The sequence below is a fragment of the Diplotaxodon limnothrissa genome, linkage group LG10 (genome assembly GCF_057381915.1).
Source record: "Diplotaxodon limnothrissa isolate DT_005_m linkage group LG10, D_limnothrissa_male_GT1.1, whole genome shotgun sequence".
Lineage (NCBI taxonomy): Eukaryota > Metazoa > Chordata > Actinopteri > Cichliformes > Cichlidae > Diplotaxodon > Diplotaxodon limnothrissa.
In genome coordinates, this window is record NC_140605.1 from 9,703,573 (window position 1) to 9,728,904 (window position 25,332).

General features: G+C 39.8%; 1 protein-coding gene across 11 annotated transcripts in view; it reads right to left on the reverse strand.

Moving 5' to 3' along the window:
- Positions 1-25,332, reverse strand: part of msi2b (musashi RNA-binding protein 2b) — a 288,895-nt gene that overhangs the window by 253,995 nt on the left and 9,568 nt on the right. For all 11 annotated transcript variants that reach the window (XM_085364359.1, XM_085364356.1, XM_085364361.1 and 8 more), the window contains exon 5: positions 23,991-24,032. In XM_085364359.1, the coding sequence (XP_085220485.1) occupies positions 23,991-24,032 (42 nt within the window). The remainder of the gene's footprint in view (positions 1-23,990; positions 24,033-25,332) is intronic.

Here is a 25,332-nt window from a genome sequence, read left to right on the forward strand (position 1 = left end):
GAGAGTTCAGTGGTGCAAAAAAAACATAGATGTGGGAGAAAAAAAAGCGATACAGTCAGATGAGTCACCCTCCCCATATTCTCAACAAAACGTTAAATGTGTGTATGGTGTATGTCAAGTAAACTGTACTTTCAGGCCACTGTTTGATCCCTGCAGTGAGGACTTCCAGTGTCTCTCTTTTACATCTTTGCTGGCATGGTTTATGTCCAGGGACCAAAGATGCTCTCAGACACCACCTTTATCCTGTGATGAAGCTACAAACAAAGACCCTATCTAAGGGGTCACTACATATGCTACTACCTTCACAGTCACCAAATCTCAACACAGCTGAACATCTTGATGGATTACTAGACTTTAATCTTAAAATTAGAGTCAATTTAAAATGAAATGGTTGTCTTTAACGTTTTCTTCACGAGATGAAAGCCTACAACAGACACACAAACCTGACCTCTATCATTACTATCACTACTTGCATGTGTCTACATAAGGCAATCAAAAACTACACTTTTCAGCTCCTCTCTCCATCATTCTACTCCTTACGTGTAGAATTCCAGATGTTAGCAATCTGCATTTTTCTAAAGGACCATTCAGATGGCATAATCTATATTGCTAAATTCAGTTATTATAAACACAGACACTACTGTCCTCAGCTCAAAAGAATCAAGCACTGTGTGTGCCTTTGAGTCGTACATGTTTCAGTTGCTCTATTCTTGTTACCACATCAGGCATAAGATAGAAAGACAGGTAGTCGACCCCGACTCTGACCACCAACTGCCATCCACAGACACCCCACGCCCTCAACAACCCCATCCACCTCATCATCAAAGCTGTGAATAAAAAAAAAGAGAACAAAATTGCCCGTCTTCCTCTTCCTTTTTTCCCCCACTCTCTTCATATCACAAGACTCTCCCTCCATCTACGAGTCTGAGAGGATACCAGCGACCAAAGGGTCAGTAACATGGCAACCAAGTCAAAAGGCTTCCATGCCTGTTACTCAGCAGGGTGCTGGCATTTACTTCTCCCATCCGCCCCCCTGTTTCATCCTTGAGGCCCCAAGCCCCACCCAAGAGCCTAAAAGAAACCCACTGTCCTTGCTTTCTCAGCTGCCTCCCTCTTCCTGAGTTAAGAAAACAATATTCCACAAACAAGAAAAAGAGAACTTCCTGTCCTTTTGTCTGTTGGGCAGGCCAAAAGGTGCTGTTTATTGCACTCCACTGCATGATGCTTGCCTCTACACACACGGACTCTTTTTGATGGAGGGGAAAAAAAAGCGTAAAACCCTGTGTTTTCCTTCTATGCAGATAAAAAAACCCATTGCTTTTCCTTCTCATTTTCTCAGACAAAGAAGTGAAAATATATGTCTAGGCATGTAGTTTAGATTTAGGTCATGGAGGTTGTTTCAATCTCTGTGAATTTCCATAAGACCTTTTTTTTTTGCACAAACAGTCAAAGCAGAATACACCGTGTCAGAGCCAGTCTTCGACCAGCTGCTTGTTTCTTCACAGCATGTGGGCAAGATTTCCTCCAAGGTTTTAAATGGGTCACATTCTGGCTGAAGATGTCAGAAGTTATGCTTGCGCAAGTGGATAATCCTGAATACTTTGTTCAATATTGTAATTATGATTTTATCTCATTTCCAGGAAACAAAATTGGTGCATCACACTTTTGCACCTGTAGGTATTGTGCTTTGTATCGCCACATTTGCAGAGCACTAAAGGCCCTAGTCGCTACTCCTTTATTGTAATTTATATTTGAAATTTTTAAATCATACCAAAAGCACACCACTGAGCCACATTTTTGCACCGGTTCTACTTTCTCTTTATTGTGATGAATGTGGGCACTGTTGTGCATTTTGAGTCACTCTCTTGTACACTGTCCTGCTGCAGTAATATTTACAAGAAAGACCAAAAATAGGTTGAATTAGGCTGAAAATTGTTCCCAACAAATGCAATTCAATTCTGTCTGACAAGCATTTGCACAAAAAGAAAAACAACAACAACAACAACAACAAAGCCCAGCAGTTACTAACAGCTAACATCTTGAAAAAAATAATTTAACCTACATACAACACGAGTGACCCAGTTTATTAAATTTAAAGTTCCACTGAGAACTACTAAAACTCTGCTGAAAGTAACAGGTCTTTTCAGTTTCTGGTAAGTCGAGTGTCAATTTTTCCAAATAAAATGGTTCATAACTGACTGCATTTTGTACTACGTTCAGTGCGACTAGATCAGGATGTTCAATCCAGACGAAACATAAAGCATCAAACAAAAGAAAGGTCTGCAGACTCCTTGCATGTAGACAACGTCCAGCTGAACATGGTTCAATTTATCAACCTATCAAAGTTCAGATTAACTGAGACTGTGGATTATGCAAGTGTGTCACTAAGGACATTTTCTGAATAATGAAATAAATGGACTAAGAATGTGAATCATAATGACTTTGTAAAGCTCATTAGATCCCTATAATGCTATATGAAGCTGCATTTGACACAAAGACTACTGCTGCTACATAATGGTGCAAACTCTTGCAATTACTCAGCTAAATCAACCTCCCTTCCCACATAACAAATCCCAATTTAACCAAGAGATTTAAAACCAAATTACTACAAAATGAAAGATAATCATGTTGATTCACTTTAAGGAACCACAACAACAGTTTTAAATTAAGACTTGGGGAAAAAAAAAGTACCAAGAGTTTTATAGTTCATCTTTTTTGCATTGTGTGCATATGAGTGGACTTTAAAATACAACGTCTCAGCATCAATGGAGTGCATGATTATTAAGCAAGGAAATACTAGACTGTGCTACGTGATTATCTGCGTTTAATTAGTGCGACACAGGATGGCGAGAATGCAAATCAAAGACAACAACATCTTGACGCCATTAAAGAGAAACTTGGGTTTGCTTCACTACAATCATGTATCCATTCTGAATTTGCATATTCAATGTAATCAATGATGATGCATCAAAGGCAGTATTAACACACCTGTTGTAGTAAGGCAGTGCAGCAACATACAGAAATCCAGAGGAAATATCATTTCACATTCATTCCCAATGTCCTACTCTGCATTATTACTACTGAGGATTCCAGAGTGGCACGATCTAATACGTATCTTCAGAAAAGGCGCGATGTTGTGCTTATAATCTTGCTAAAGGAGGTGATACTTCACCATCTTGTGCAGTTCTCAGTGACAGAGAGAAGGACTTGCCCAGAGTGAAGGAGCTAGTGGCAAGCTCATCGATCAAAGACTGGGAAATGTCAGACGGCAAGTACAAGGCAGAGTTTTTATGCAACCCTCATGTCTGCTAAAGGTATACCTCACAGGCAGTTACAATGAATAACAATGTGTTCTTTGTTTCCTCCACAATTAAAACACATTTAGAGAACAAGTCCAGCCAAAAAGATCAATATTAATAGGAGTCTGGCACTCACATATACCACCTACTTCATATTGCTACAATGCCTTTAAAAATGGCTTCGCATTTTAATTTTAGCATAGAACTCAAAATTTAAAGCACAATCTTGCTTCTTTTGAATGCTACATATTTTATTTTACATGATTTTTGCAAGCTTTCCTGTAATTATCAGTTGGATAATCTGTATATGTAACCAGTTTAATTAGCACCATCATGAAAGAATGGAAAATGCCATTACATGGTATATAATTCATAAACGTGTATTATTATTTTTTTGCATCTCAAAGCTTGTTTGTGTAATTTTCAGAATTATTTCCACATACGTTGTCTTCCTGCTTGGCTTTGGAATACTGTGCTTCATTTAACTGAATTTTGCCACAAACCACAGCTCTGCACCATAGAAAGTCAATCTAAGATTGATCTAATGTAGGCAAATCATATAGCAACAGCAGGGGAAAGGTAGCCAGACACTATAACCGCAGTTTATCTATCTATCTATATATATATATATATATATATACACACACACACATATACACACACACACACACACACACACACACACACATATATATATAGATATATATATATGTATCCTGATGACAGAGAATAGAATGTCAAAGGATTAAAAATATGATCCAGTTATACCCATCAACGAACGATAATAAGCAAAATTACATTGTAATCAGCCAAGATACAATTCACTGTTCGGCTAATGTGCTTTTGTGAGAAAAAGAGCTATCTAGTTATCTAGTCTTATTCTCAGGGACTGACACTGTTTACCTAAAGACACCTGAAATGTTCCATAATCTGCAAGATAATTGCACTATGAATGAAAAATGGCAAACTAATTATTCTTTCCCCTTCTGAAGAATGTACAGTATAGTGTAATGGAGGTCCGCTGCAGGATACCACTTTTAGTGCACAGGCTGGGGGGGGGGGGGGGGGGGGTATTCCACTCTTCATATTCAATATAAACAAGAGGCAAAGACATGCTACAGAGAAAAGGATAAAGGAAAAGTATTCCTGGGAACAGGGAGATAAGAAAGTTATAAAGGCACTGAGAAAGACTGAGTGTGGAGGGGAAGAGACTGAGAGAGAAAGAGACAGTGAAGCGGGTCTTCTGTCCAAGCCATTACCTTGCTTCTTGAAACACTACAGTGAGAAATGTGGGTATTGTTCAGTGGATCGATCCATCTGTATGCTGCATAGAAGGCAAATAAAGTATATTCTAATTACAAACTATTTTGCTGGAGCTTTACAAAACAAACTAGCACACCTACAGGAAGGAATTTTCTGCCACTGCTAAATTCTGTATTTTGCAAGCAACTCACTATTCACAGCGTTCCCCACATGAGCAATTTTAATAAACACAATTCAGAGACTGTTACCAAAAGCAGATTAACACACATTAGCAGTATTTGTGTACTACTACCGTATTTTCACAACCATAAGGCGCACTTAAAAGTCTTAGATTTTCTTCAAAAAGTGCGGCGCGCCCTATAGCGCAGTGCGCCCTGTGTGTTGTAAGGAGGACGTAGTAGAGAACACCATGAGAACGCTAAAGGGTGAAGTGTGTGCGTTGACTTTATTGCACATACCTGTATAAAAGAACAGGTATGTGCGTTATGCAGGACATCGTTGTTTTAACAACCCTGAAAATGGCAAAGAGACACGCTTACGAAGCACAGTTTAAACTGAAGGCCATCAGCTACGCGGAGGAACATGGAAATCGAGCAGCGGCGAGAGAATTTAAGATTAATGAATCGATGGTTCGCAAGTGGAGGAAGCTGGAAAACAAGCTCCGGCAGGTCAAGAAGACGCAGCTGAGTTTCCGCGGACATAAGGCGATCATCGAGCAAAGAACGAGCGGGAGAAGCGTTTCGACGGTCACCATTCGGCTAAAAGCAGTTTCACTTTCACTTTTTATGAAACGGTGCCATTTTTCCATCCGGACCAGGACTACGGTAGCGCAGCAACTTCCAGCGGATTATAAGGAAAAGCTGGCCATCTTCCGCTCCTACTGCAGCAAACACATCGGCGACAAACACATCCAGCGATGGATGACGGATGGAGACCACAGTTTAACCAAGAGTGGAAACCAGCGCCGGGCGAGTTACGCCACAATTTGCCAATGGATTGTAGATGCTTGGGCTAACATGTCTGCTGGCACTGTTGTTCGAGCTTTCGCAAAAGCCGGCATCATTTCCGAGGAGCCGCACGGCACGGAAAGTGACTCTGACAGTGAAGAAAGTGAACCTGGCATGTTTGATGAAGATTTAGCGCAGCTGTTCAATTCAGACACGGAGGATGAGGACTTCGATGGGTTTGATTGATGATAAAAATGTGAGTACCAAACTTTGTTTTGCTCCTGCTTTATTTTTAAATACGCACACTTGTATGCTTGTGTGTTGTTGATGATGACGATTACTGGTAATAAAAATGTGAGTAAGGTACCGAACTCAGGTTTGCTCCCGCTTTATTTTTAAATACGCATACGGTACTTGTATGCGCCCTATGATCCAGTGCGCCTTATGTGTGTGTTAAATACAGTAATGGCACACATAACTGAGACTGCGCCTTTTAGCACAGTGCGTCTTATGGTCGTGAAAATACGGTAATATAATTTTTCTTGCCCTGAGAAGTTCAGCTCTACAGTTTAATACTATGATCCTTGCTAAATATGCAAGGATCTGACACAAGATCTAGCTGCTGAATCCTTTTCTGACGTCTACGATTCTTTAGTCAAGTGTGGGCAATCTTAACAAATCTAATAAATACTGTTAGCTTTGCTGCTCACAACTTTCTCTCACATCACGTCTCCTCCCTTGTTCTATTCCTGTATAAAAGATTTTTCACAGATTTTTAAACATGCTGACATTTGTTACTAAAATGTCTGGCCTGTTCCTTTGGTTGTATAACATGCTCCATCCTGTCTTGTGGTATCTTTTAATAACTCGTGCCTTTTTCTTTGGCTACAGTACAGTTACGAAATTCCGATTACCACCTTTTTTTGGCCTCTATGGCTATGCTTTATTGCTTTTATTTGCTAATGTCTTAGCCAGTGGCTAAGCAGGTTTCCTCACTAAAATTAGATGAGCCGAGCTTCTAAGCTGAAACCACTCTGGGAGGAACACACATAATTTCTTTCCTGTTGGTGCCACGCTGTAATCAAACGATCGCAGGTCTAACAAAGAAATTGAGGATATAAGGGATGCGTAATGAAGGCCAAACTCAATGACAGCACGTTTGCAGCTGTAATTTTAATGGCAAAGTATTCTATTAGAATCTCAACAAGCCTTAATTGTATAAAGCACAACCCCACTAAGCCGAATGATGTCATCTGCACATGCTGTCGGTTTAAATGTGGCCTTCCGAGACGAGCGTGCAGCCAGTGACATTTAATTGGAGGACAGAAAAAGTTATGGAAGCCTCGGAGAGACGAAAGGGAAAAGGGAATTTCTGGGATGACTTCACGTTTGTCAAAGAGATAAATAAAAGATGATAAACATGGATTAGAGGGGCCATTTTGTCTGTGGGCCTCTCTCTTTTAGTCCTGGTGACTTTGAGAAATATGTCTCTAAATTTAGCACCAGCTTTATCAAGCTGAGGCAATCCAGGGAAAAGAAGGACTTGGGAATAGAGAGCGCAAAAGAAAGAGACAAGGTTGAAAGGTATCTAAAAGACAGGTTCAGCAGACAAAAAGATTGAGGGTAGTTGAGGGGGATGCATTGTCTGTGAGATCCTGTCCATCACTTGCCACCTTCAGAATGAAAATACATCTTCACTAATATCCCCCACTCTCTCTCTCTCTCAAACACACACACACACAACCACAGGAGGAGAAAGATGTGAATTTCAATTAAGCAGGTAAGGAAATTAAACTAGTAATACAGGTAAAAAGTCATCCAAGCAGATAAAGGCTCTAATACTGCAAAGAGGGTAGAGAGACGAGGCACACGGACAGAAAGACAAACTTATTCACACCCAAATATGCCGCACGTAACACGAAGCCAGAATGAAGGTCAGAAGAGTTCAAATGTAAAACTACGCCTCTACTTTCATTTGAAACATCAGTACTGTCTGTCTAATAACTGTCCACTCCACTGTGGAGCAAAACAGGAGCCTCATTACGTGGCACAAACATAATTACCAATAACATTAATGAATTCTTTGCCACTATTTCCCTGTAATGCATTCATAGATGCTAGTGTTTGCTGGCGTTTTTATCAACAGTGGAGGCCCTGTCTACTTTATGCATATTAAGTGCTTCAGATAGCGCGGCTTGCCAAATCTCTGTATTCTTTAAAAACTTTAAAAGTAGCCACCCCAGCTAGAAAATGATTCTGAATGCAGCCACGGTATTACTTACTTCTTGGGTGAACTGGCATTAGGCATGAACTGTTTATTCAGTGGAAGGTTAAGGTCAAAAGAGAGGAAGCTTCCGGAAAATATGTCATGTTTGTTTAATTTGAAAATGGAGGTCAATGCAATTTGGTTTACTGACAGCATGCTGCCATCAAATGCTAACTACGGGTTGACTTTTGGTAAGAGAGCACTGCACCAAGTGCAAAGTCATTCAACTGCACTGCTTCATATCCTGCGTTTGTTCTTCATTGTTGTCTTCCATGTCAGTTTGTGAAATAGTCACAAAAAAGAAATCTCTTATTTTGTGTTCATGAATTATGTTTTTTTTGAGTTATTGAGCACTAAACTGGAACTAATGCATTTTAATAGGACATATATTCCATGTCAGGAGCATGGATTACATTTTAAACCAAACCACAATATTGTTGTAAAGCTGCTCGAGTAGTGTTTATTGTCTAAGGATTTAATGTGCAATATATTTGCAATTAACAATGTCTTTAAAAGTGATGCATGAAAAACTATGACAGGTAGGATTCAGACCTGAGTTGCTGGAACGACAGCAGTAGCGGTTTTTGATACGGGCAACACGGGCGGTTGCCCGGGGCAGCATCACGGGCATCATGCTGCCCCGATGTCATGCCAACACATATTGGGAATGGCATAGGCACCGATCGGTTTTCTATCGCCCTCCGTTTGCGAGGTGTGCCTGCTGCTTGCGGCACAGGGAGGAGAGGAAGGAGAAGGCGGAGCGGCGAGGGATTCTCCGGCTGGCTGAAGCAGCATCTAATAACCAACTCGCAAAATAAAACAAAATAAAATTAAACCGACAAACACGAAAACACCAGACATTATGATACAGACTTATAATTTGCACCAATGTTTTTTTCGAAATTCTATAAAGTGAGCGTGAGAGTCCTCGGTGCGCCTGCTCGCTGCTGAAGTCAAAGTAAACTTTATTGTCATCTCTGCTACATACAGTCCAGTATATAGAGAGACGAGACGACGAGGCTCCAGTTACAGCAGTGCAAGTAAACAAATAATATATAAAAAGAAGAGTAAGAAAATAAATATACACTTTAGGACCAGGGGTAAAGAGATCAATAACAATTTAAAATTTATAATTTACAGTTTGATTTGATTTAAAGTCTCACACACATAACCCGTCGAAAGGGGAGGGGGGCCGGTTGCTTCCAAATAGAGCACATTTCATTCATAATATTGTAAATCCAAGCCCATTATGTATTCCTGATTTGAATCCTGGGTTGTGTGAAATCCCAGAAATGCACCCTAGACAAAGTGAATCTGTGAACTAAGGTGTTGGTCTATTAGGTTATGTTGTGGCAATCCTCCAGTTGGGGGATGGGTGTTTATACTGGAGTGCAAAATTAAAACCAATGGAAGATGGACAAGAAAAGTTGAAAGCCATCAGGTCCTCAGTTTAGAAAAAAGAGAAAAGAAGAGGGGGAGAAACGAGCAAAAGATACAGGTAAGCAGATGTGTCATTGGATAATGGCAGGTCATCCTGAAACAATCAGAATCAGAATACTTTATTAACCCCTAAGGAAATTATGTGGGTTACAGTTGCTCCAAGAAGAAATGGTAAAAATAGCAGATGGTAACAGACTAAACTCCAAACAATACATAATGTTACAGATTTTAATATTAATTAGTCATTGTCAGTTGTTGATTTGTCCTGTTCTCATTGTATGACGAATTATGATGGCTGTTTGGTAGCCGTTTGCAACCCATGCATACTCTCTCGCTCTTCATATGTGTGTGTGTGTGTGTTTCTCTGGTGAAATTCAGTATGGTTCCGACAACAGTTTTATGTTAATGTACAAGTTTTAATATGTTTTGTGTGTGTGTGTGTGTGTGTGTGTGTGTGGGGGGGGGGGGCGCCAGCGGTAGTGTTCGCCCAGGGCGCCAAACAGGCTAGGACTGAACGACAGCTTAATCTTCCACCGCCCCTCAAACATCCAAATGTGGAAATTTTCTTGCTTTTTAATCATAATGTTGAAAAATTCACACCAACACAAAAAAAGTTGAAAATCTGTGCCTGGAAAGACTCATCGATAGATTGTAGGTGGTGAATATAATAAATTCAGCCCTTCCTATCTGCTCCCTTATTTCCCCAAAATTGTCATTGTTAAGATACAAGCTTTACATAGAACGCACATTAAAATGAAAGCACATAATGGCAGCAATTTAAACATCTGAAAATCTGGTCTATCTGAGTATCTGGACTCAGGCCGTGACTGCTGTGCCACATTATATTAGCAAAAATCACCTGGTGTCACAATAAGAGTTTAATGTCTCAAATTTCTTTGTGCACATGTGGCGCATGCTGGCATGCATGTGCCGGCATATTCAATATTCATTCAGAAGATGAAGTCCAAATGAATACTTAACACCCCGTCAATTGAGATTCATCGGATGTTCGTGTTTATTCATTTACCAGTATACACATCTGCTCAGTATTACATGGGAGATTAACTAGTTCCATGTGAAGGATTTATCTGAATGGAGAGTCATCATACACCTGTATTCCCTAATGACATAGGTAAGGGCTTCCCCTTACTAAATTAGTCAACTAAGTGGTTATTACAGACTTATTCTAGTGAGGTATTCACTCATTTTCTATTTTCTATGCTGTCTGTTCCTTACTTAAAAACTGCAGAAGAAGGAAAATGATTTTGTTTCAGAAATACCTGCCTGTTTGTGTGTAATAAAATACTTAATTTTACAGACTATTAGCAATTTACTTGAGTGCATGTATGGATTATTATGTTGTAAATGACTGTATTCATTTGACAAAAGTTAATGAAGAAAGAAGGTGAAAATAATTTGGAGCAATATAAATGCAAAGCGAACAGAAGGTCAAAGTTGGCCTAATTAAAAGTGCTATAAAATTGGCTAGTGCAATAAAATGCCGCATGTAGCTATCAATTAGAAATCACAAAATGGTCTTAGGCGGTAGCAGCAAGGAAATGAATCTGTCAACACTTTTCATTATTGTATGATAACACGGGAGAAAATTAAGTCACAAAATAACTGTTACAAGCCAAAGTTGAACTGCTTGTGATTATTTCACATTCTCGACTAGCAGGAGAGGGGAAAGGAGGGGAGAGGAGGGTTTTCTGTGTTTTTTCACCCTATTCGCTGGGATGTTTTTGCATTTCCCAACTGTGTGTCACAGGGGATCTTCTTTTAATGAATCAAGGTGAAAGCACAGGCAGTGGTCCAAATTCATGGCATTGCTTTACCACATGTAGAGCATGTAGGTGCAAGAAGACTTTTTTTTTCCTTTGGTAATTTTGCATCCAAAGATGCTGGCACAGCAGCGGCACACCTGCAGCGCAGCCGCAAAAAAAAAAAAAAAGGTTGGATTAGAAGGAATAAATTACCAGTTGATGTGGTAGAAGCCAGTGTCAATCACAGTCAATTAAATTAGGTCCCCTCATTTCTTTTAAAAGCAACAAGCTCCACACCATGTGGTTAAAGCAGTTTTACTTTAAAAGGAAGTCCAAACTGGCAGCCCCACGAAACCCTCTGAACGGAGGCAAACAGTGTGTGTGAGGTGCATAGCTGTGAGCAGCAAATATTAGAAATTGAAAAAGTGCTGGCAAGACATATGATATCCAATTTACCATTGAATTAATTCACTGGAAATACTGAAATCTCACAATTGGCACAATAAATCAAATTTGTGAACAGCCAAGCATGGCGCTGACATTACCTCTGAATATTTTCTGAGAATGGATAATGTGCAGTAATTACTTTAGTTAAGCAATGGTTTCAATTACATAGAGAACATTTAAGTCCCACCTGAAACGGTATTTAATCCTTTCTTTTGTTAAAAAAAACACTTGACTAGTATTTATGATCGGTGGAGCAACTGATACAGTCAGACTGAAAGAAACCAAGTTGCACGACAAGGTCACTAACTCAGAAAGACTGATTAATGTGTGGAGGTGATGGTTTGTTACTGTTTAGAACTATGTAAAGATAATTAGCGCTGTCTCACATGGACTACAAAGACCATCAAGCTGCAGAATTACTTATATTGTTAGGTGGTGGTTGTGGGATGGGATTCATAACCTGCTGTCTATAATAACCACTGTTATTTTATTAATTCAACATGCACTTACTCCTTTATATTTTACAACTGCAGGACAAAGCAGCTCACAATTTATACACAAAAAAATCGTACAGCAGAATGTTGGGTCTGTGTTTCCACAAGCCCCGCTAATTCTAGAGACTTATTCATCATGAAGAAAACAAGACAGTCGATCGATCGATTATTTGCGCAAGGGAGGCCTCGTCTGTGTCCACCACGAAAATGACCCCCAGATCTGACCTCCTCCTGCTACCTTTTATTGAGAGACAGTTCACACAAAACACGTCAGAACAAAGCCACGCCCCTTGGTTCTAAGGCAAAGCATTGTGTGTGTGTGTGTGTGTGTGTGTGTGTGTGTGTGTGTGTGTGTGTGTGTGTTATGTGAGAATGTGTGTGTGCGTCAGACCTCCTGCTGACCAAAGGGTCGTAAACACAGGAAGCTTACATCAAAAGCACAAGGATGTGTCTGTGATAAAAGACTACAGCCCCCCACCGAGAACCTCGAGAATCTGGAGGGAAGGACAGTGGAATTTCTTTCATCATAGTTAAAACAATGTACAAATGGTGAACATAAAAATGACAAACATTTAACAATTCACTCTAACACAGAAGAAAAAAAAAGATGCTTTCTGTTACAAGGTCTATTTTGTTATTTGCAGACAGAGCACTCAAATGCTGTCTAATAAAGTCACATTTTTTGACTTCTAAGTCACAGAAGTGCATAAGGTGCACTTGGAAATGAAATCACTCTGGAGACCATTTCATTAAGCATGAAAAAGAATTGAGTTTGACTCAGTTCTGGATGCAAAAATCTGCATTTGAACACTGTTCATCCATATGAAATATTGCCTATAAGTAAAATACCCCAAACAATCACATCATACACAAAATTATCGTTTTTAATATTCTGCCACTTTTCCCCTCAATTTTTCAAGCACCATGTGATCATTATGCACTGAGTCTGTGCACTCACACTGTGTCTGATGCATGCCTCACTTTTGTGCAAGCTCACTGTTGGGTCTGTGTTTCCACAAGCCCCACTAGTTTAGAAACTTATTCTCGTTAACGACAAAAACAAGACGAACATCTTTTACTTGCTAGCAAGGGAGGCGAGGTGTCTCAGAAAGCACCCTGAATCCTACCGCAGACTGACCCCGATGACGGCCTCCTCTTGCTGCCTTTTATTGACATGACAGTTACAATACACAATACAACACAAGCACCTCCCACCGTAAACCCCCCCAATGGTTCTAAGACAAGGCACTATGTGTGTGTATGTGTAAGCATCTGTATGCATGTGCAAGAACGTGTGTGTGTGTGTGTGTGTGTGTGTGTGTGTGTCTCTCTCTCTCTCTCTGTATGCATGTGTCTCTGTTTGCATGACTTCCTGCTCACCAAAAGGATCATAAAAGCAGGAAATAACATCACAAGAAACAGATCTTCCAGATAGAATGTATCTGCAATAAAAGCCTCTCCAGCCAGTGGTCAGAGACAAAGGAATGTCTTGATCCTATAGATTGAGCTAAGACCTTACAAATTTAAGAAACACAAAGACAACATTCAACAATTAGACTTAACACTCACTGTTTTACACACATACTGACACATGCACTGTATCCTACTCATATTACATATTGCTCATTTTGAGACTATACACAAATATAAGCATTTTTCCCCTCCTTCTGGCGCCAGATTGTGTTTACATCTGAATTCTTTTCCGACTTAAATTAAATGCAAAATCTAATCTCTAGGACAGGCACATAAACAGACAAATACAAATTATGGTGAGCCCACATGAAAACACAACACAAATTTATCCAGATGATAAAATATGATGTGGCTGACACTGCCTCCAATGAAAAATTATTGGCATGAGCCAACATGTCAGCAGTATAATCGTGAATGATGTGCGGAAGAGAAAGGTCACAGCTGAGGACCGAGGCATTATGTAGAGGAACAGCTAAGCTCTTTAGCACCCTGACTTAGATGCAGTAATTCAGTATTGAAGGCTTGGTGTGTAACACATGCGTACCGTATATTTTTTAGGTACACAATATGACACATTGCAGCAGCAGCTGTCATCGTATAAAAATAAAAAATAAGCATACGACTTAAGCTCAGTGCAGAAAGTCACAGATTTTTTTTCCCCATTTAGGTTGAAAAATTATGCATTATTATGAATCTGAGAACAGACAACTCCATATAACCTAGCATAGCAGCGCAGCCTCTGCTATTATACATCTTCCCTTGTTTTACCACAACCATATGAACATATCCAGATTTTCCAAGAATACCATTAAGATTTTATGTTACGTGGGACCATTGAGAAGCATATTTGTGCCATAAAACTGAATAATAATAATTTTAAAAGACAAATGTAAACTTACATTTTTGCCTTAAAATTAAGTAATGTCAGTTTCCAAGGGGAAGGCAGTGCTCAGTGCTACAGTCACGACACAGAAAACAGTGGTTTCGACCAACATTATTTCAGCTGTGTGCAATTAGTTGCTTTGAGGGCTGTGACTACTTGCAACCAGTTGAGTCAAGTCCCCTATTTTAGAGAGACATGTCACAGACAAGCTGTGTTCATCAGACTGACTGCAATGTGTTGGTCAACTGTTTGCATTTATAAATGAAACATAAATCTGTCTGTCTAAGGCAGACAACGACTGTAGGAGATATAAACATATAAACTGTCTTGCAATCTAAAGTGGTAGTGAGGGTGTTCAAACTCTGAGGAAACAGCTGGTTGCTGCAACTACTACATACCAAAGTAAAAAGGTTCTATTATTTAAGCTAAATGCATTTTATATAACCTCAATTTAGAAGATTTTATAGTAAACTTAACTTAAGCTATCGTTAACACAGAAAAGTCTACTGTAATCAGTCTAGTTTTTTTTTTTTTTTTTTTTAGAAAGCACTCATATTTGTGGATTTATAATGTGTTGAGAGGCAGAGACCTCAGTTTCTATCACATAGGCCACACAGGAACACTGGTTTTATTAACACTTGCACAACAACCATGAACATCTACACTCTTCATTAATCGCAACAGGACTCTCGGTCATTATTCTTGGCCACACAAACACTGAAAACCACAAAACACATCCACAACACTCAAAGCCTAGACATAACTGAAATAATGATCACACCACTAGTAAGTTAAAGTTAAAACATCAGCAGTCCCATGGGCATACTGCACAATATTGCATATTCATGTACAGAAGCACAAAATAGTACAAAAGAACTACTAAACACAACTGCACTTGTGAATCCAGGAAAACTCAGGCTAAGTAGGAACATTTAGTGTAAATTCAGTTAAATACACTAGCTTATATAAAACATGCATGCTTTATAAAGGACACTTGCTTTAGATCTTAGCTACAATGCATTATGCTCCTAATCTTGAAACACTTATATCCTGTTAACCTTTTTTATCTTATATCAGCACCATCTGTTTAAATGAAAAAGTAATTCACTCAAAATTTTAGCATTTTAATTAAACAACAAAGCTTTCAGTGGTTTCAGCTAATTACATAATATGTATACATTAGCGTGATAACAGATACACAGCAGTCACCTTCAACTAAAGACATTTTGCGGTGTAAAACAAAGAAAGCACAGCCGATGAGAGTGACAAGCAAAATAATAGCGCAGGTTCTCGAAATGTATAATTACAGCAAAGAATGTATTTTCATTAGTGGCTTGTTATTTGTTGTCTCATGTTTGGTTATTTTTTGAATGTTACTCAACTGACTGCATGAGAGCAGTGACAAAACAAATTATTACACTGAGAAAGGCCTTTATGTACTTATGAGTTACCTCTGTCGTGTGATCAAAGCTTGAGGAAAATGTTGTTAAATATATGCCGTGCAGCCTCCTCAACCCCTAAGCTTAGATCCAGAAATGTGTCGCAAACAAGCAGTTCAACCAGAAAAGGGCAACAAAAAGCTATTGACCATCACTACTAATCACACCACCCACAATAGCACAGCTAATAACCTGACAGAGCTGTCTAGCTCAAAGAATATCAGTCTTAATCTGAAAGGTTGGTGCCCTGAAAAAAATAAATAAATAAAAAAATCAGGACAGCACATAAAAACTGAACTGTCAAACAACGTCAAAGTGAGAAAGAGCTATCTGGCGGACAAAATTCCAATATCTTACACTAGAATGACAACTGGATCCAATCATGGCAGAACACTTCAGTGAGCTGGTCAGGCATCCTTCCAGTCCGACAGACACATCCAACTCAAAATGATCACACTTAAGCTTCACTTTTATAATTACGAATCAACTGTGGATGCAGTGCGGCTGCTGAATGTTTAAAACCTTACTCCTGGAAATGAGTCACGAATAAAGCTTTAAAAAAAAAAGAAGAAGAAAAAAACAAGACAGATTTACAAAACACAACATGTTCTGTCAGGTTTTTTTTTAATAAAATAAAAAAATAATAATAATATAAATAAATAAGGACCAGTTAAATTCAACCTCAAAACTCCAGCTAAGTCGTCTTAAAGCAATATCACACGTATAGCCTTGATGTGTATTTATTAATACAAAATAATCATATACTCAGAGATCCTCCTAAAATTTCTCCCCATTCTTCCAGTAAGAAATGCTGCTATTATAAATAGCCATAGGTCTATTTGTAATAACTTCACACATCTTGACACCCCAGAGCCTCTCTTGCTGTGGGGTGCCATATGTCACTCTTTGTTGTACCGATCCCAGACAGCATGTACAAAAGCAGAACCACAGGTGTAAATTTATTGAGAAGCTATGAGAAATCAAAATTGGATGGCAAGGTAACGCGTCTGACAACACAATAGAACTCATCATCCTGATTAAGCTGGCCGTCCCTTTTTAATTATTCCCCATGTTTCATTCGAACGCGATCTCAAAGAGGTCACAGTTAAAAAATTAGAAATGCCTTCTAAAGCCCCTCCCCGATGTAATGCCTTGGATGTGTAGAGACTTGAGAGGATGGAAAAAAAAGATGTTACTGTTAAACCATTTTTTTTTTCTTTTTAATTTACAAGACCTGCCGCATTATTGTAGAGCGCTAATATCCAAGAGTGCTACAGTTGAAGAGGCCCCAAGGTCAGTGATGCTGCTGCGTTGTGCTGACCAAAGCCACTTAGATTCCTGGTGACATCGTGATCAGAAACAACTGCAAAAGCAAATCCTAATAACTAGCTGCGGTCGATTGTTTTGTAACTACAGCAACACACAAAAAAAACATCGGACAACACTAAAGTCGTTTACCATGCATATTTCAGGAAATGCATTGTTCCTTTCTAAGTACTTAAAGGCTATTTTCCAGGGAGCGAACAAAAGGTCTCCAGATGTTCTAAAATGTTTTTCCAGTAATCACAGTTTACCTTATTTCTGATCCTTTTTATTAGATTTATAAGCCCGAGAACACAGGTATAACACCGACCTGTGATGTATCTGCTCTGGTCTACCTAGTACATGTTGAACTTGTGTGTGCTTGTGTTTGTATTTCTCGTGGTACGTGTGTGTGTGTGTGTGTGTGCGCGCGCGTGTGTGTGCACAGAGGCTTTGATAAGAGGTCTTGAGAGGTATAGTGGAGGACCATGCCCTCCTCTCCTCTGCACGCCTCTCCTCTCTATCCTGGCTAGCAAGCTGTCCTCATTACTGTCAGTCAGCATCAGGTTTAGCAGTGCCAGGCTCCTGCACAGCCCTCTGTCCTCTCTGCCCTGCCAGCACTAGCCTGCCTGACGGCTGCCATTGGTAAGCATTGTAAGAGCCCCTCAATCCCCTAGAAAATTACTCTCCACCCGCAACCAAGGAGACCACAGCAGGAAAAAAAAGTGAAGCAGAGGAAAGAAGAATCGCACGCACGTACCCTCCATTTATAAGCGCAATAGCAATTATTCAAACAAAAGAAAATGCGTATTCGAATTATATTTGCAGTAAAATAAATAATAATAATAATAATAATTACACTAGCATTCACATTTACAAATCATTTATATTTCAGTTGAAGTATAAATATTGGTGGAAGGCATAAAGAAAGGAACACAGGATACATTTAGAAAGTGTGAAACATTAAAAGAAAAAAAAAATGCACGAATCAAACTGAGCATTGCTTTGACTACCCGTTAACTGGGTCACTCAGTTGGTGATTGTGTCTGACCACCAAACAAACAGTCATTCATATGACTCTGCTCTGGCCCCATTTTCATCTGGAGCAGTTCCACCGAGGCCACTGAAAGCAAAGGAGCTGACAGGTCAGGGATTTAAACCCATCTCCAGCTTCAGCACAGCAGCCATTACCACAGGGGGAAAAAACAACTCCTTGTGTCAACCTCCATCTGAGGAGGGGCTTATTCATGTTGGCTGCACATCTGCTTTTTTCAGGGGGTGACACAAGAGTGACAGCGAAGAATTCCCATCAAGTTGCTTGTCACTTTCCTGTCGTCTTGGTCAAAGTTGTCTTTGCTTACTATCGGACTGTCTCTTGGTCTCAGTGAGGAGCATTTAGTGTCAGTTGTAAAGCCTGATTTCAAAAGTGCATTTATTTCAAGAGATAAAGAAAATATTATTTTTCTTTCAGCTGGACATCTTGGTCACTCACCGGGATAAAACCTGTGCCACAAGCCTTGAAATGCAATGTCAGGTTTGGATAATAGCCTGCACAACACAACATTCGCTCTCTTTCTTCTACTCTGTGTGCTATCTGCACAGCAGAAATTGCTTGAAAAAGAAGAAGTCTAATAGGAAATAATGTTCTTTAACACTGAAAATATTTGGGAGGGCTCACAGTCATAAAGTGACGCTCACCAAAGATAATGATCCGGCATTCTGTTGCACGAATTACATTATAGACTTTTGTCCTTGAATATTCTTTCGGACTCGTGCAGCTGTGCAGATCTGAGTTGGAACGGGGAAGCTGGTGCTTTTAATAAATTCACAGGGACATTCAAAGGGGCTGGCAGCTACGGAGGTTTCATTTTCCCAGCAGTGAGCTGTGTCATTTAAAATAAGGATCATTTTGACAAGGGGAATATCATAATGCTAAATCTAGATCAAATAACTGAGCAAGGTGTAAGACTAGATTTACAAGGCCTTGTAATCCTGAAAGACTAAGACAGAAACGGGCACAGAAAGGGGAGGATGTAGCAGTGAGGAAGAATGATAGATTGAGAGATAAAATATTAAAAGAAAACAAGCAAAGGAGACAGTTTTGTTTTCAAATGTGGATATCAAACTACCTGTTTCCAATACAGTGTGTGTACATGTGGTCACAGCACAAATGGCCTGGGGAAGGGAATGCAGCTTTGTTAGTTGACTTCATTAAAACTTGAGTCTTGAAATTTCTAGAACCTCAACACACCTGGGAGGTTTTTTCTTCTGCAAGCAGCCACACAGAGCGCAAACAGTCCCTAAGAGAGATGTGTGGAACGCAGACAAGTGAAGGAGGTTGGTGCACTGGTCAATTTACCATTCACAGAAGAAAAAAAGAAAGAAAGAGGAAAGAAAAGAGGCAAAGGAAAAAAGGGAACGTGACGTGAAAAGACAGACAGGGAGACAAAGGAGGCGGCAAAGAGAAAGGGGGGAAACTCCAGCTGTCAGAGACAGGCCAGCACTAACAGAGGGCCGTCAACAGGGAAGCCACAGTCACAGCTGCCACAATCTAAAGTAAAATTCAGGACAGTGGTTTAATGGTGGATCTGTGTGATGCCCCTAAATGATCTCAACCAGTTTACTACCACAGTTACCTATCTTGCGCGCTGATAAAGCAAGCGGTTTGCAAATCTTGAGTTTCAGTAAAGAAAACTGCAGCGGCAAGCAAAACAAGCATCTCTCAAAGTATTGTCACAGTTGCTTTTTTTGCAGTACACATTTCTTTTTTCATGCACAAAGATTCAACATCCTATAGACTCCCAGAGACGCACCGACTACCTGTTCTCAATGGCTTACATGGCAAATCCCTTTATGAGGTACAAGGGAAGGGTTACGCCCATTGCTCTGTAAATGGATGTTGCTCTTTCCTTTCATTTCCATAACAAGCCATCAGAACTCATCTCCCACTGAAGTGGCCACAGTCCCACTGGCAATTAAAATCATGCTGGGACATGCCATGGTTGTGTGTGACTCCACTGTGGGAAACAAAAGCACCGGCAGCAGCGGTAATGACGCCAACAGTTGAGTGGTAAATCTCGAGCAATGTCGGCAGAAGCCGTCTCTTTGATTTCTCCAGGAAACCCGGAGCGGGCCTCGTTTACACGTTTCAGTTTGAGCGTTACTGCAAAATATCAAACGAGAAGATCGCATGGAACAGCATCAACTCATCTCTGTCTTCTTTACTGCCTTCTATATGCAGTGGCAGTACTGAAAAGGTGGGTGGGTTGTTGATAGTTTCTCTTTATTTTTCAGAGAATTTTCAATTTCTAAACAAGCCTGAAATTTAGTTGGGGAAAAATAGCAAATCTGAACGGCAGATTTAAAACTTTAGGGGTTTGCAATAGACTTTAAAAATCTATCAAGCATCTACACTGATAACGAGACGATTATGTAATACTATCTGTCTGATTAAACCCAAAAGGTTATTAATCAGTCCCATTTTACCTTCCCATTATTGTTGTTATTAATTAGAGCAGGATGTTTCTCCACAAAAAAAGAAAACCTCCGTTTCTTACACTTATCACATCTGCTAACTAATTTCAAGATGGAAATGTAGGCAAATATTTTTACAGTTTTACAGAAAACTATAGTAAGTGGTGATGAATACATTTGGTATTCGCATCCCTTGTTCAAAAGTAACCTCATTGCAATGCATCTAAAGTACGTAAAGGTGATAATAAAATCATTTCTGTCAAAAGGGGGCAGGGATAGCTCAGTAGGTAGAGTGTTGGCCCCATGATCGGAAGGTCGGTGGTTCAAACCCACCGAACGGCTACCCTGCGGTACCCCTGAGCAAGGTACTGTCCCTACACACTGCTCCCCGGGCGCCCAATGGCTGCCCACTGCTTCACTGATTGAATGGGTTAAATGCAGAGAGGAATTTCCCCAAGGGGATCAATAAAGTATACATAAAAAGGGAAACTACACGTTGAGAATTTGCAGAGAAATCGTGGCATTCTAAGGCTACTTTTAGCAGCCTATCTAACAAAGCCATGGCTATCCCCAGCCAGGCTAAGAGGAGACGAGGCATAAATGAATGTGCATAAAGCACTTTGCATCACATCATCATTGTTTAATCCTTTCATTCTCATCTGTCAATCATCCTCAGATGCAACCTAATCCCTGAATATTTGTGGACCGGTCTATATTGATACCTTTGACATGACTTGTAAGCACAGCTTCTATTTATAATACAAAATGTTCTTTTTAAGTCATGAGATAAGCTTTAGTTGGGTGACATTATTCATTTGTAATGTGGGTGCCAGTTTGCATTTCTTTAGCCTGTTTTCTTTGATTGACAGGACCTGTGGTTATCTCCCCTCTGTGCCCTTTACCAATATTCTGGTGCAGATAGTCACAAAACCCCCCTAAGATTACTCAAATCATACATATACATGATTCTCGAACGCTGGGTGGAAATCAGAAGGAAACAGTGCTCTGTGACTTACTCGTCATATCTGCAAAAAACTGACTCGTACAAACAAAAACAAAAAAGTCAACTGTCTTATTATGACAGCAACTTACATTTCATACAATGCTGACATTAGAAACACAAAGGTTTCACGTTTGTTCTTAAACGGGACAAATGAAGGCAAACTGATTTGTCGTACATGCTACGTCAGATATGAATCAAAATAAGGGCGTGTCCACTTTCAGGTACCCCAATAATCGTCTGTCGCTTTTCTCACTGTCTCTTGACACTTGGAACTGTCCGTGTTTGGGGGCAGTGTCAGTTATGCCTGCTGATACAAGATGTTTTTCCTGTGATCCTGTCATCCCAGTGCTAACACCTTCAGTTGTTTACAGTGAAATGTCCTCCGTGTTCACCTTCACCTCCTGCCTGTTTTCAGCATTACTCTACGTGATGTACATACTGTATAGAGTTACTATGCCGCAGCGTTCGGCAGCACGAGGTCATTGGCAGGGTTCACCTGTGAGGTCATTGCTAGCCGTGAGAAAATTAACGCTGATTGGTCTCGTCACGATTTGCTCCCCGAAGCTCGTGCCGCCGAGGCAACTGCCAAGACGAGCCTCCTTAAACAAATCCCTATTCCCAGGCAGGCACACAGCGGAGTTGGGGAAAAGGGACAAAAGAAAGTATCCGCCACAGAGAGAACTTTCTAAATGGGAAGTTCTAAATTAGACTTCTTTTAAAGGTCTTTTAAAGTACAAACCCATGCAATGTTAATCTATCTGGCTTAATCCCATTGCTTTAAGATCCTTTATAATCCACATTCAATACAGCCATTTCTCTCCTCTAACAAGCTTGCCCTATAGCCATTTTATAAATCATTGGTACAAGGTTTGTGTAGTGCCACAAATTCTGTTATGGTGTCATTACTTCACTGAGTTATGAATCACGCAAGGTAGAATGACAAATATGTTTAAGACCTGTAGAACTGCTCAAAATATTGTATTTCTGTGTGAGTCATGGCAAAAAAAAGTGGTATAATGCTCTTTTAAAAAAGATCAGCAATAACCACGACAGCAGTGGAGTTTCTGGTTCACTTAAAAACTGGAAGCATCATCAAACATCTGAGCTATTTTACTGCACCTTGGACATTTATGAGCAGGGCTTACAGCAGACGAAGTTAAAGTGATATACTTGCCACACAAGAAAACAGAGAAACACTGGTAGTTTTTCAGCCATATGCCGATATCCTTAAGTCACCATGTGCTGTGGCTTTGAAAGTCTGCACTGCCAATTTCTTATTTGAAACCTAACCAAGTCTTTAACAATGCCTCTCTCTGATCCGGTGGAAAGGAGAAAATCTATTATCGATTTCCACCTGGTTTAGGTGGAAAAAGCCCTGATAGCGATGCTGAATAGCGCTACAGTGTGCTGTGCTATAGCCTCCACAGTAAAATCTGGGGGATGGTGTGAGAGGGCATGTCAACAAAGCCTTTGACTGTATGCCACAACACCATCTGCACATGCTGAATTTTTAATTGTCAATAGAACTGCTCAAGAACAGTAATCAAGAAGACAAAAGATAATGCGCATCATGAAGAGCCTGTACCACAGTTCCTGCGTGATTGGAGTTGGGCTTATTTTTTAAAATCACCCATTGTTTCAGTGCTAATTGTGAGAAATTCTACACGCATGCAACACAACAAAGATATTTCTTAATCACTTGTGATATTCAATCCCATTCAACTCCAGACCAACTCAACAGACTTCGAATTCAACCAGTAAATGCAATTCATCACTGTCACTGAAAAGTCACCAATCATCTCTCGCAAATTCAGTCAGGGTAATACAGGCCTGTTCACTCCAAAATATAATTCACCGTTCTGCATAATGTGCACCTTCAAAACCACATGAAAGGAAGGTCTTGATTCCACTTTCAAATAATCAGATTTCCTCCTTTCACCCAAATGTAAACGTTTCAACCAACAGCCTGCATTCTCTGCAGATATATTAGAGCCCGTCTCCTGTCAGTCATGACCCTGTCAAGTCAAGAGGCAAGTTGCCAAAGCAAGATGGTTTCACCACTTAGACTCTGATGCTTTAAACAGACAATAAAGCTTGATTTAATACTGCTGCAGACTAAAATCAGAAACCTCTGCTACAGGATTGTCATAATAAGACAGAGTTCATTTCAAAACATTTGCCACTGCAAACAGCTGTGATGAGGGATGAAATAAGCAAATCAGGATAAAAACAATGGAAAAATATTATATGGATAGAAAACAGTGGGGTAACACAGAAAATAACATAACCTTAATCATGCTGAAAATTTCCTTTAAGTCTCATGTTTTCAACTTTAATTGCTTTGGTGAAACAGCGCAGACAAGGTGAGAACAATGGGTGCAGACTATTTTTTTTTATCTCTTCGTATCTGCTGTGTGAGCACACAAAATTAGGTAAGCTAGTGACATGAGACATAATCATTTTCTTTGAGCGGGGATAGTGACCAATTTATTCTTACCTTAGGCTGGGCGCGACGGGGAAAGGCAACCTTAGGATCAATCTGAAATGAGAAAAGAATAGCAAAATTGTTGTTAAAGGATAGGCTGGTATATCTTCGGGGTGAAAAGCACCGAACAGGTGTCCACAAAGGACCCCGGGGTGAAACCGCCACACTGCCGCATTTTGACTCCTTTAGACTCATTGAGAATGTAATTACTAGTACTTCAGTGGCGGTTGTACTATAATGGGTATTTATTATATGGCTATGATGTTGGATTATTTATTTATTTATTTATTTTTAAACAGGAACCCCCAGAGAATATTTTGATCTATGAATGCGTAAATCAAGAGGAAGAACAAACCTTTCTTTTTCAAATTGCTTGAATATCTCATCAATGGCTGAGAACTTGTGAACAATGATAATAATTCATCATTTTTAAGATTTACAGAAGCTTCATAATTAACATGTACTCTTCAAACCTAGAGTCGCCTTTAAGAGCTGACAAAGTTATCACAATTACAAATTAAAGTCAATATGAATAGAACAGCAAAACAGTAAAAATAACACAGAACGAAGCCATTTCTGTAAAACGGTGGTACCGCTACATTACTGTGCCTAATCTTTGACACAGTCGGGTTAAGGATAGGGTGACGTTTCACTAAAGGGCAGACTAGGTCATGGCTCTGGGTAGCTGACAGACTACAGAGATTGGTAAGAGAACAGTGTGCCACGGTTTCCCCCTGCTATGAAAAACTGCCACACACTGAAAATGAAGGACGCCGTCCCTTCTTTGTCCTCCAGAGATCCTGAGGTCTTCGTCTTTGTCATGTTTATATCACAGCAGCTTCGCGGCAGCTTTAATCTCCATCTACGTTAAGGAGCTACTACCGGAAGTTGAAAACAATGTATAGGGAAGTGCCTGCTATGAAAGAATCATAGCCATAGAATCGATGTTGTTCAGCTAAACTACTGGCAAAGAGCACATTGATATATTTTTTAAATAAGGTTAAATCGTAGATGTATAATCTCAGTGACCAGTTCATTTGTAAACTGCAGTAAAAGAACCTGATTACTCAGTATATTAATCCCTACTGCAAAACAGCTTATCGTTTAAATTTACTGTTGGCCTATCAGCTAGCCTGGTTCCTTATAAATGATACAGGTGCACAGTTTAGTCCAGCAACTGGCTTTGTTTCCCGTCATGATTGTCACTAGGCAGACCAAAGCATTTAAAGAGAGCTGGCCAATATCACCGGCCTCATTACTCACTGTGGCAAATTATCTACAATTGATGGAGCTCAATGACACATTCTAGGCACAACACTCAGTGCACTGAGCAATGTACCATAGGAAACCACAT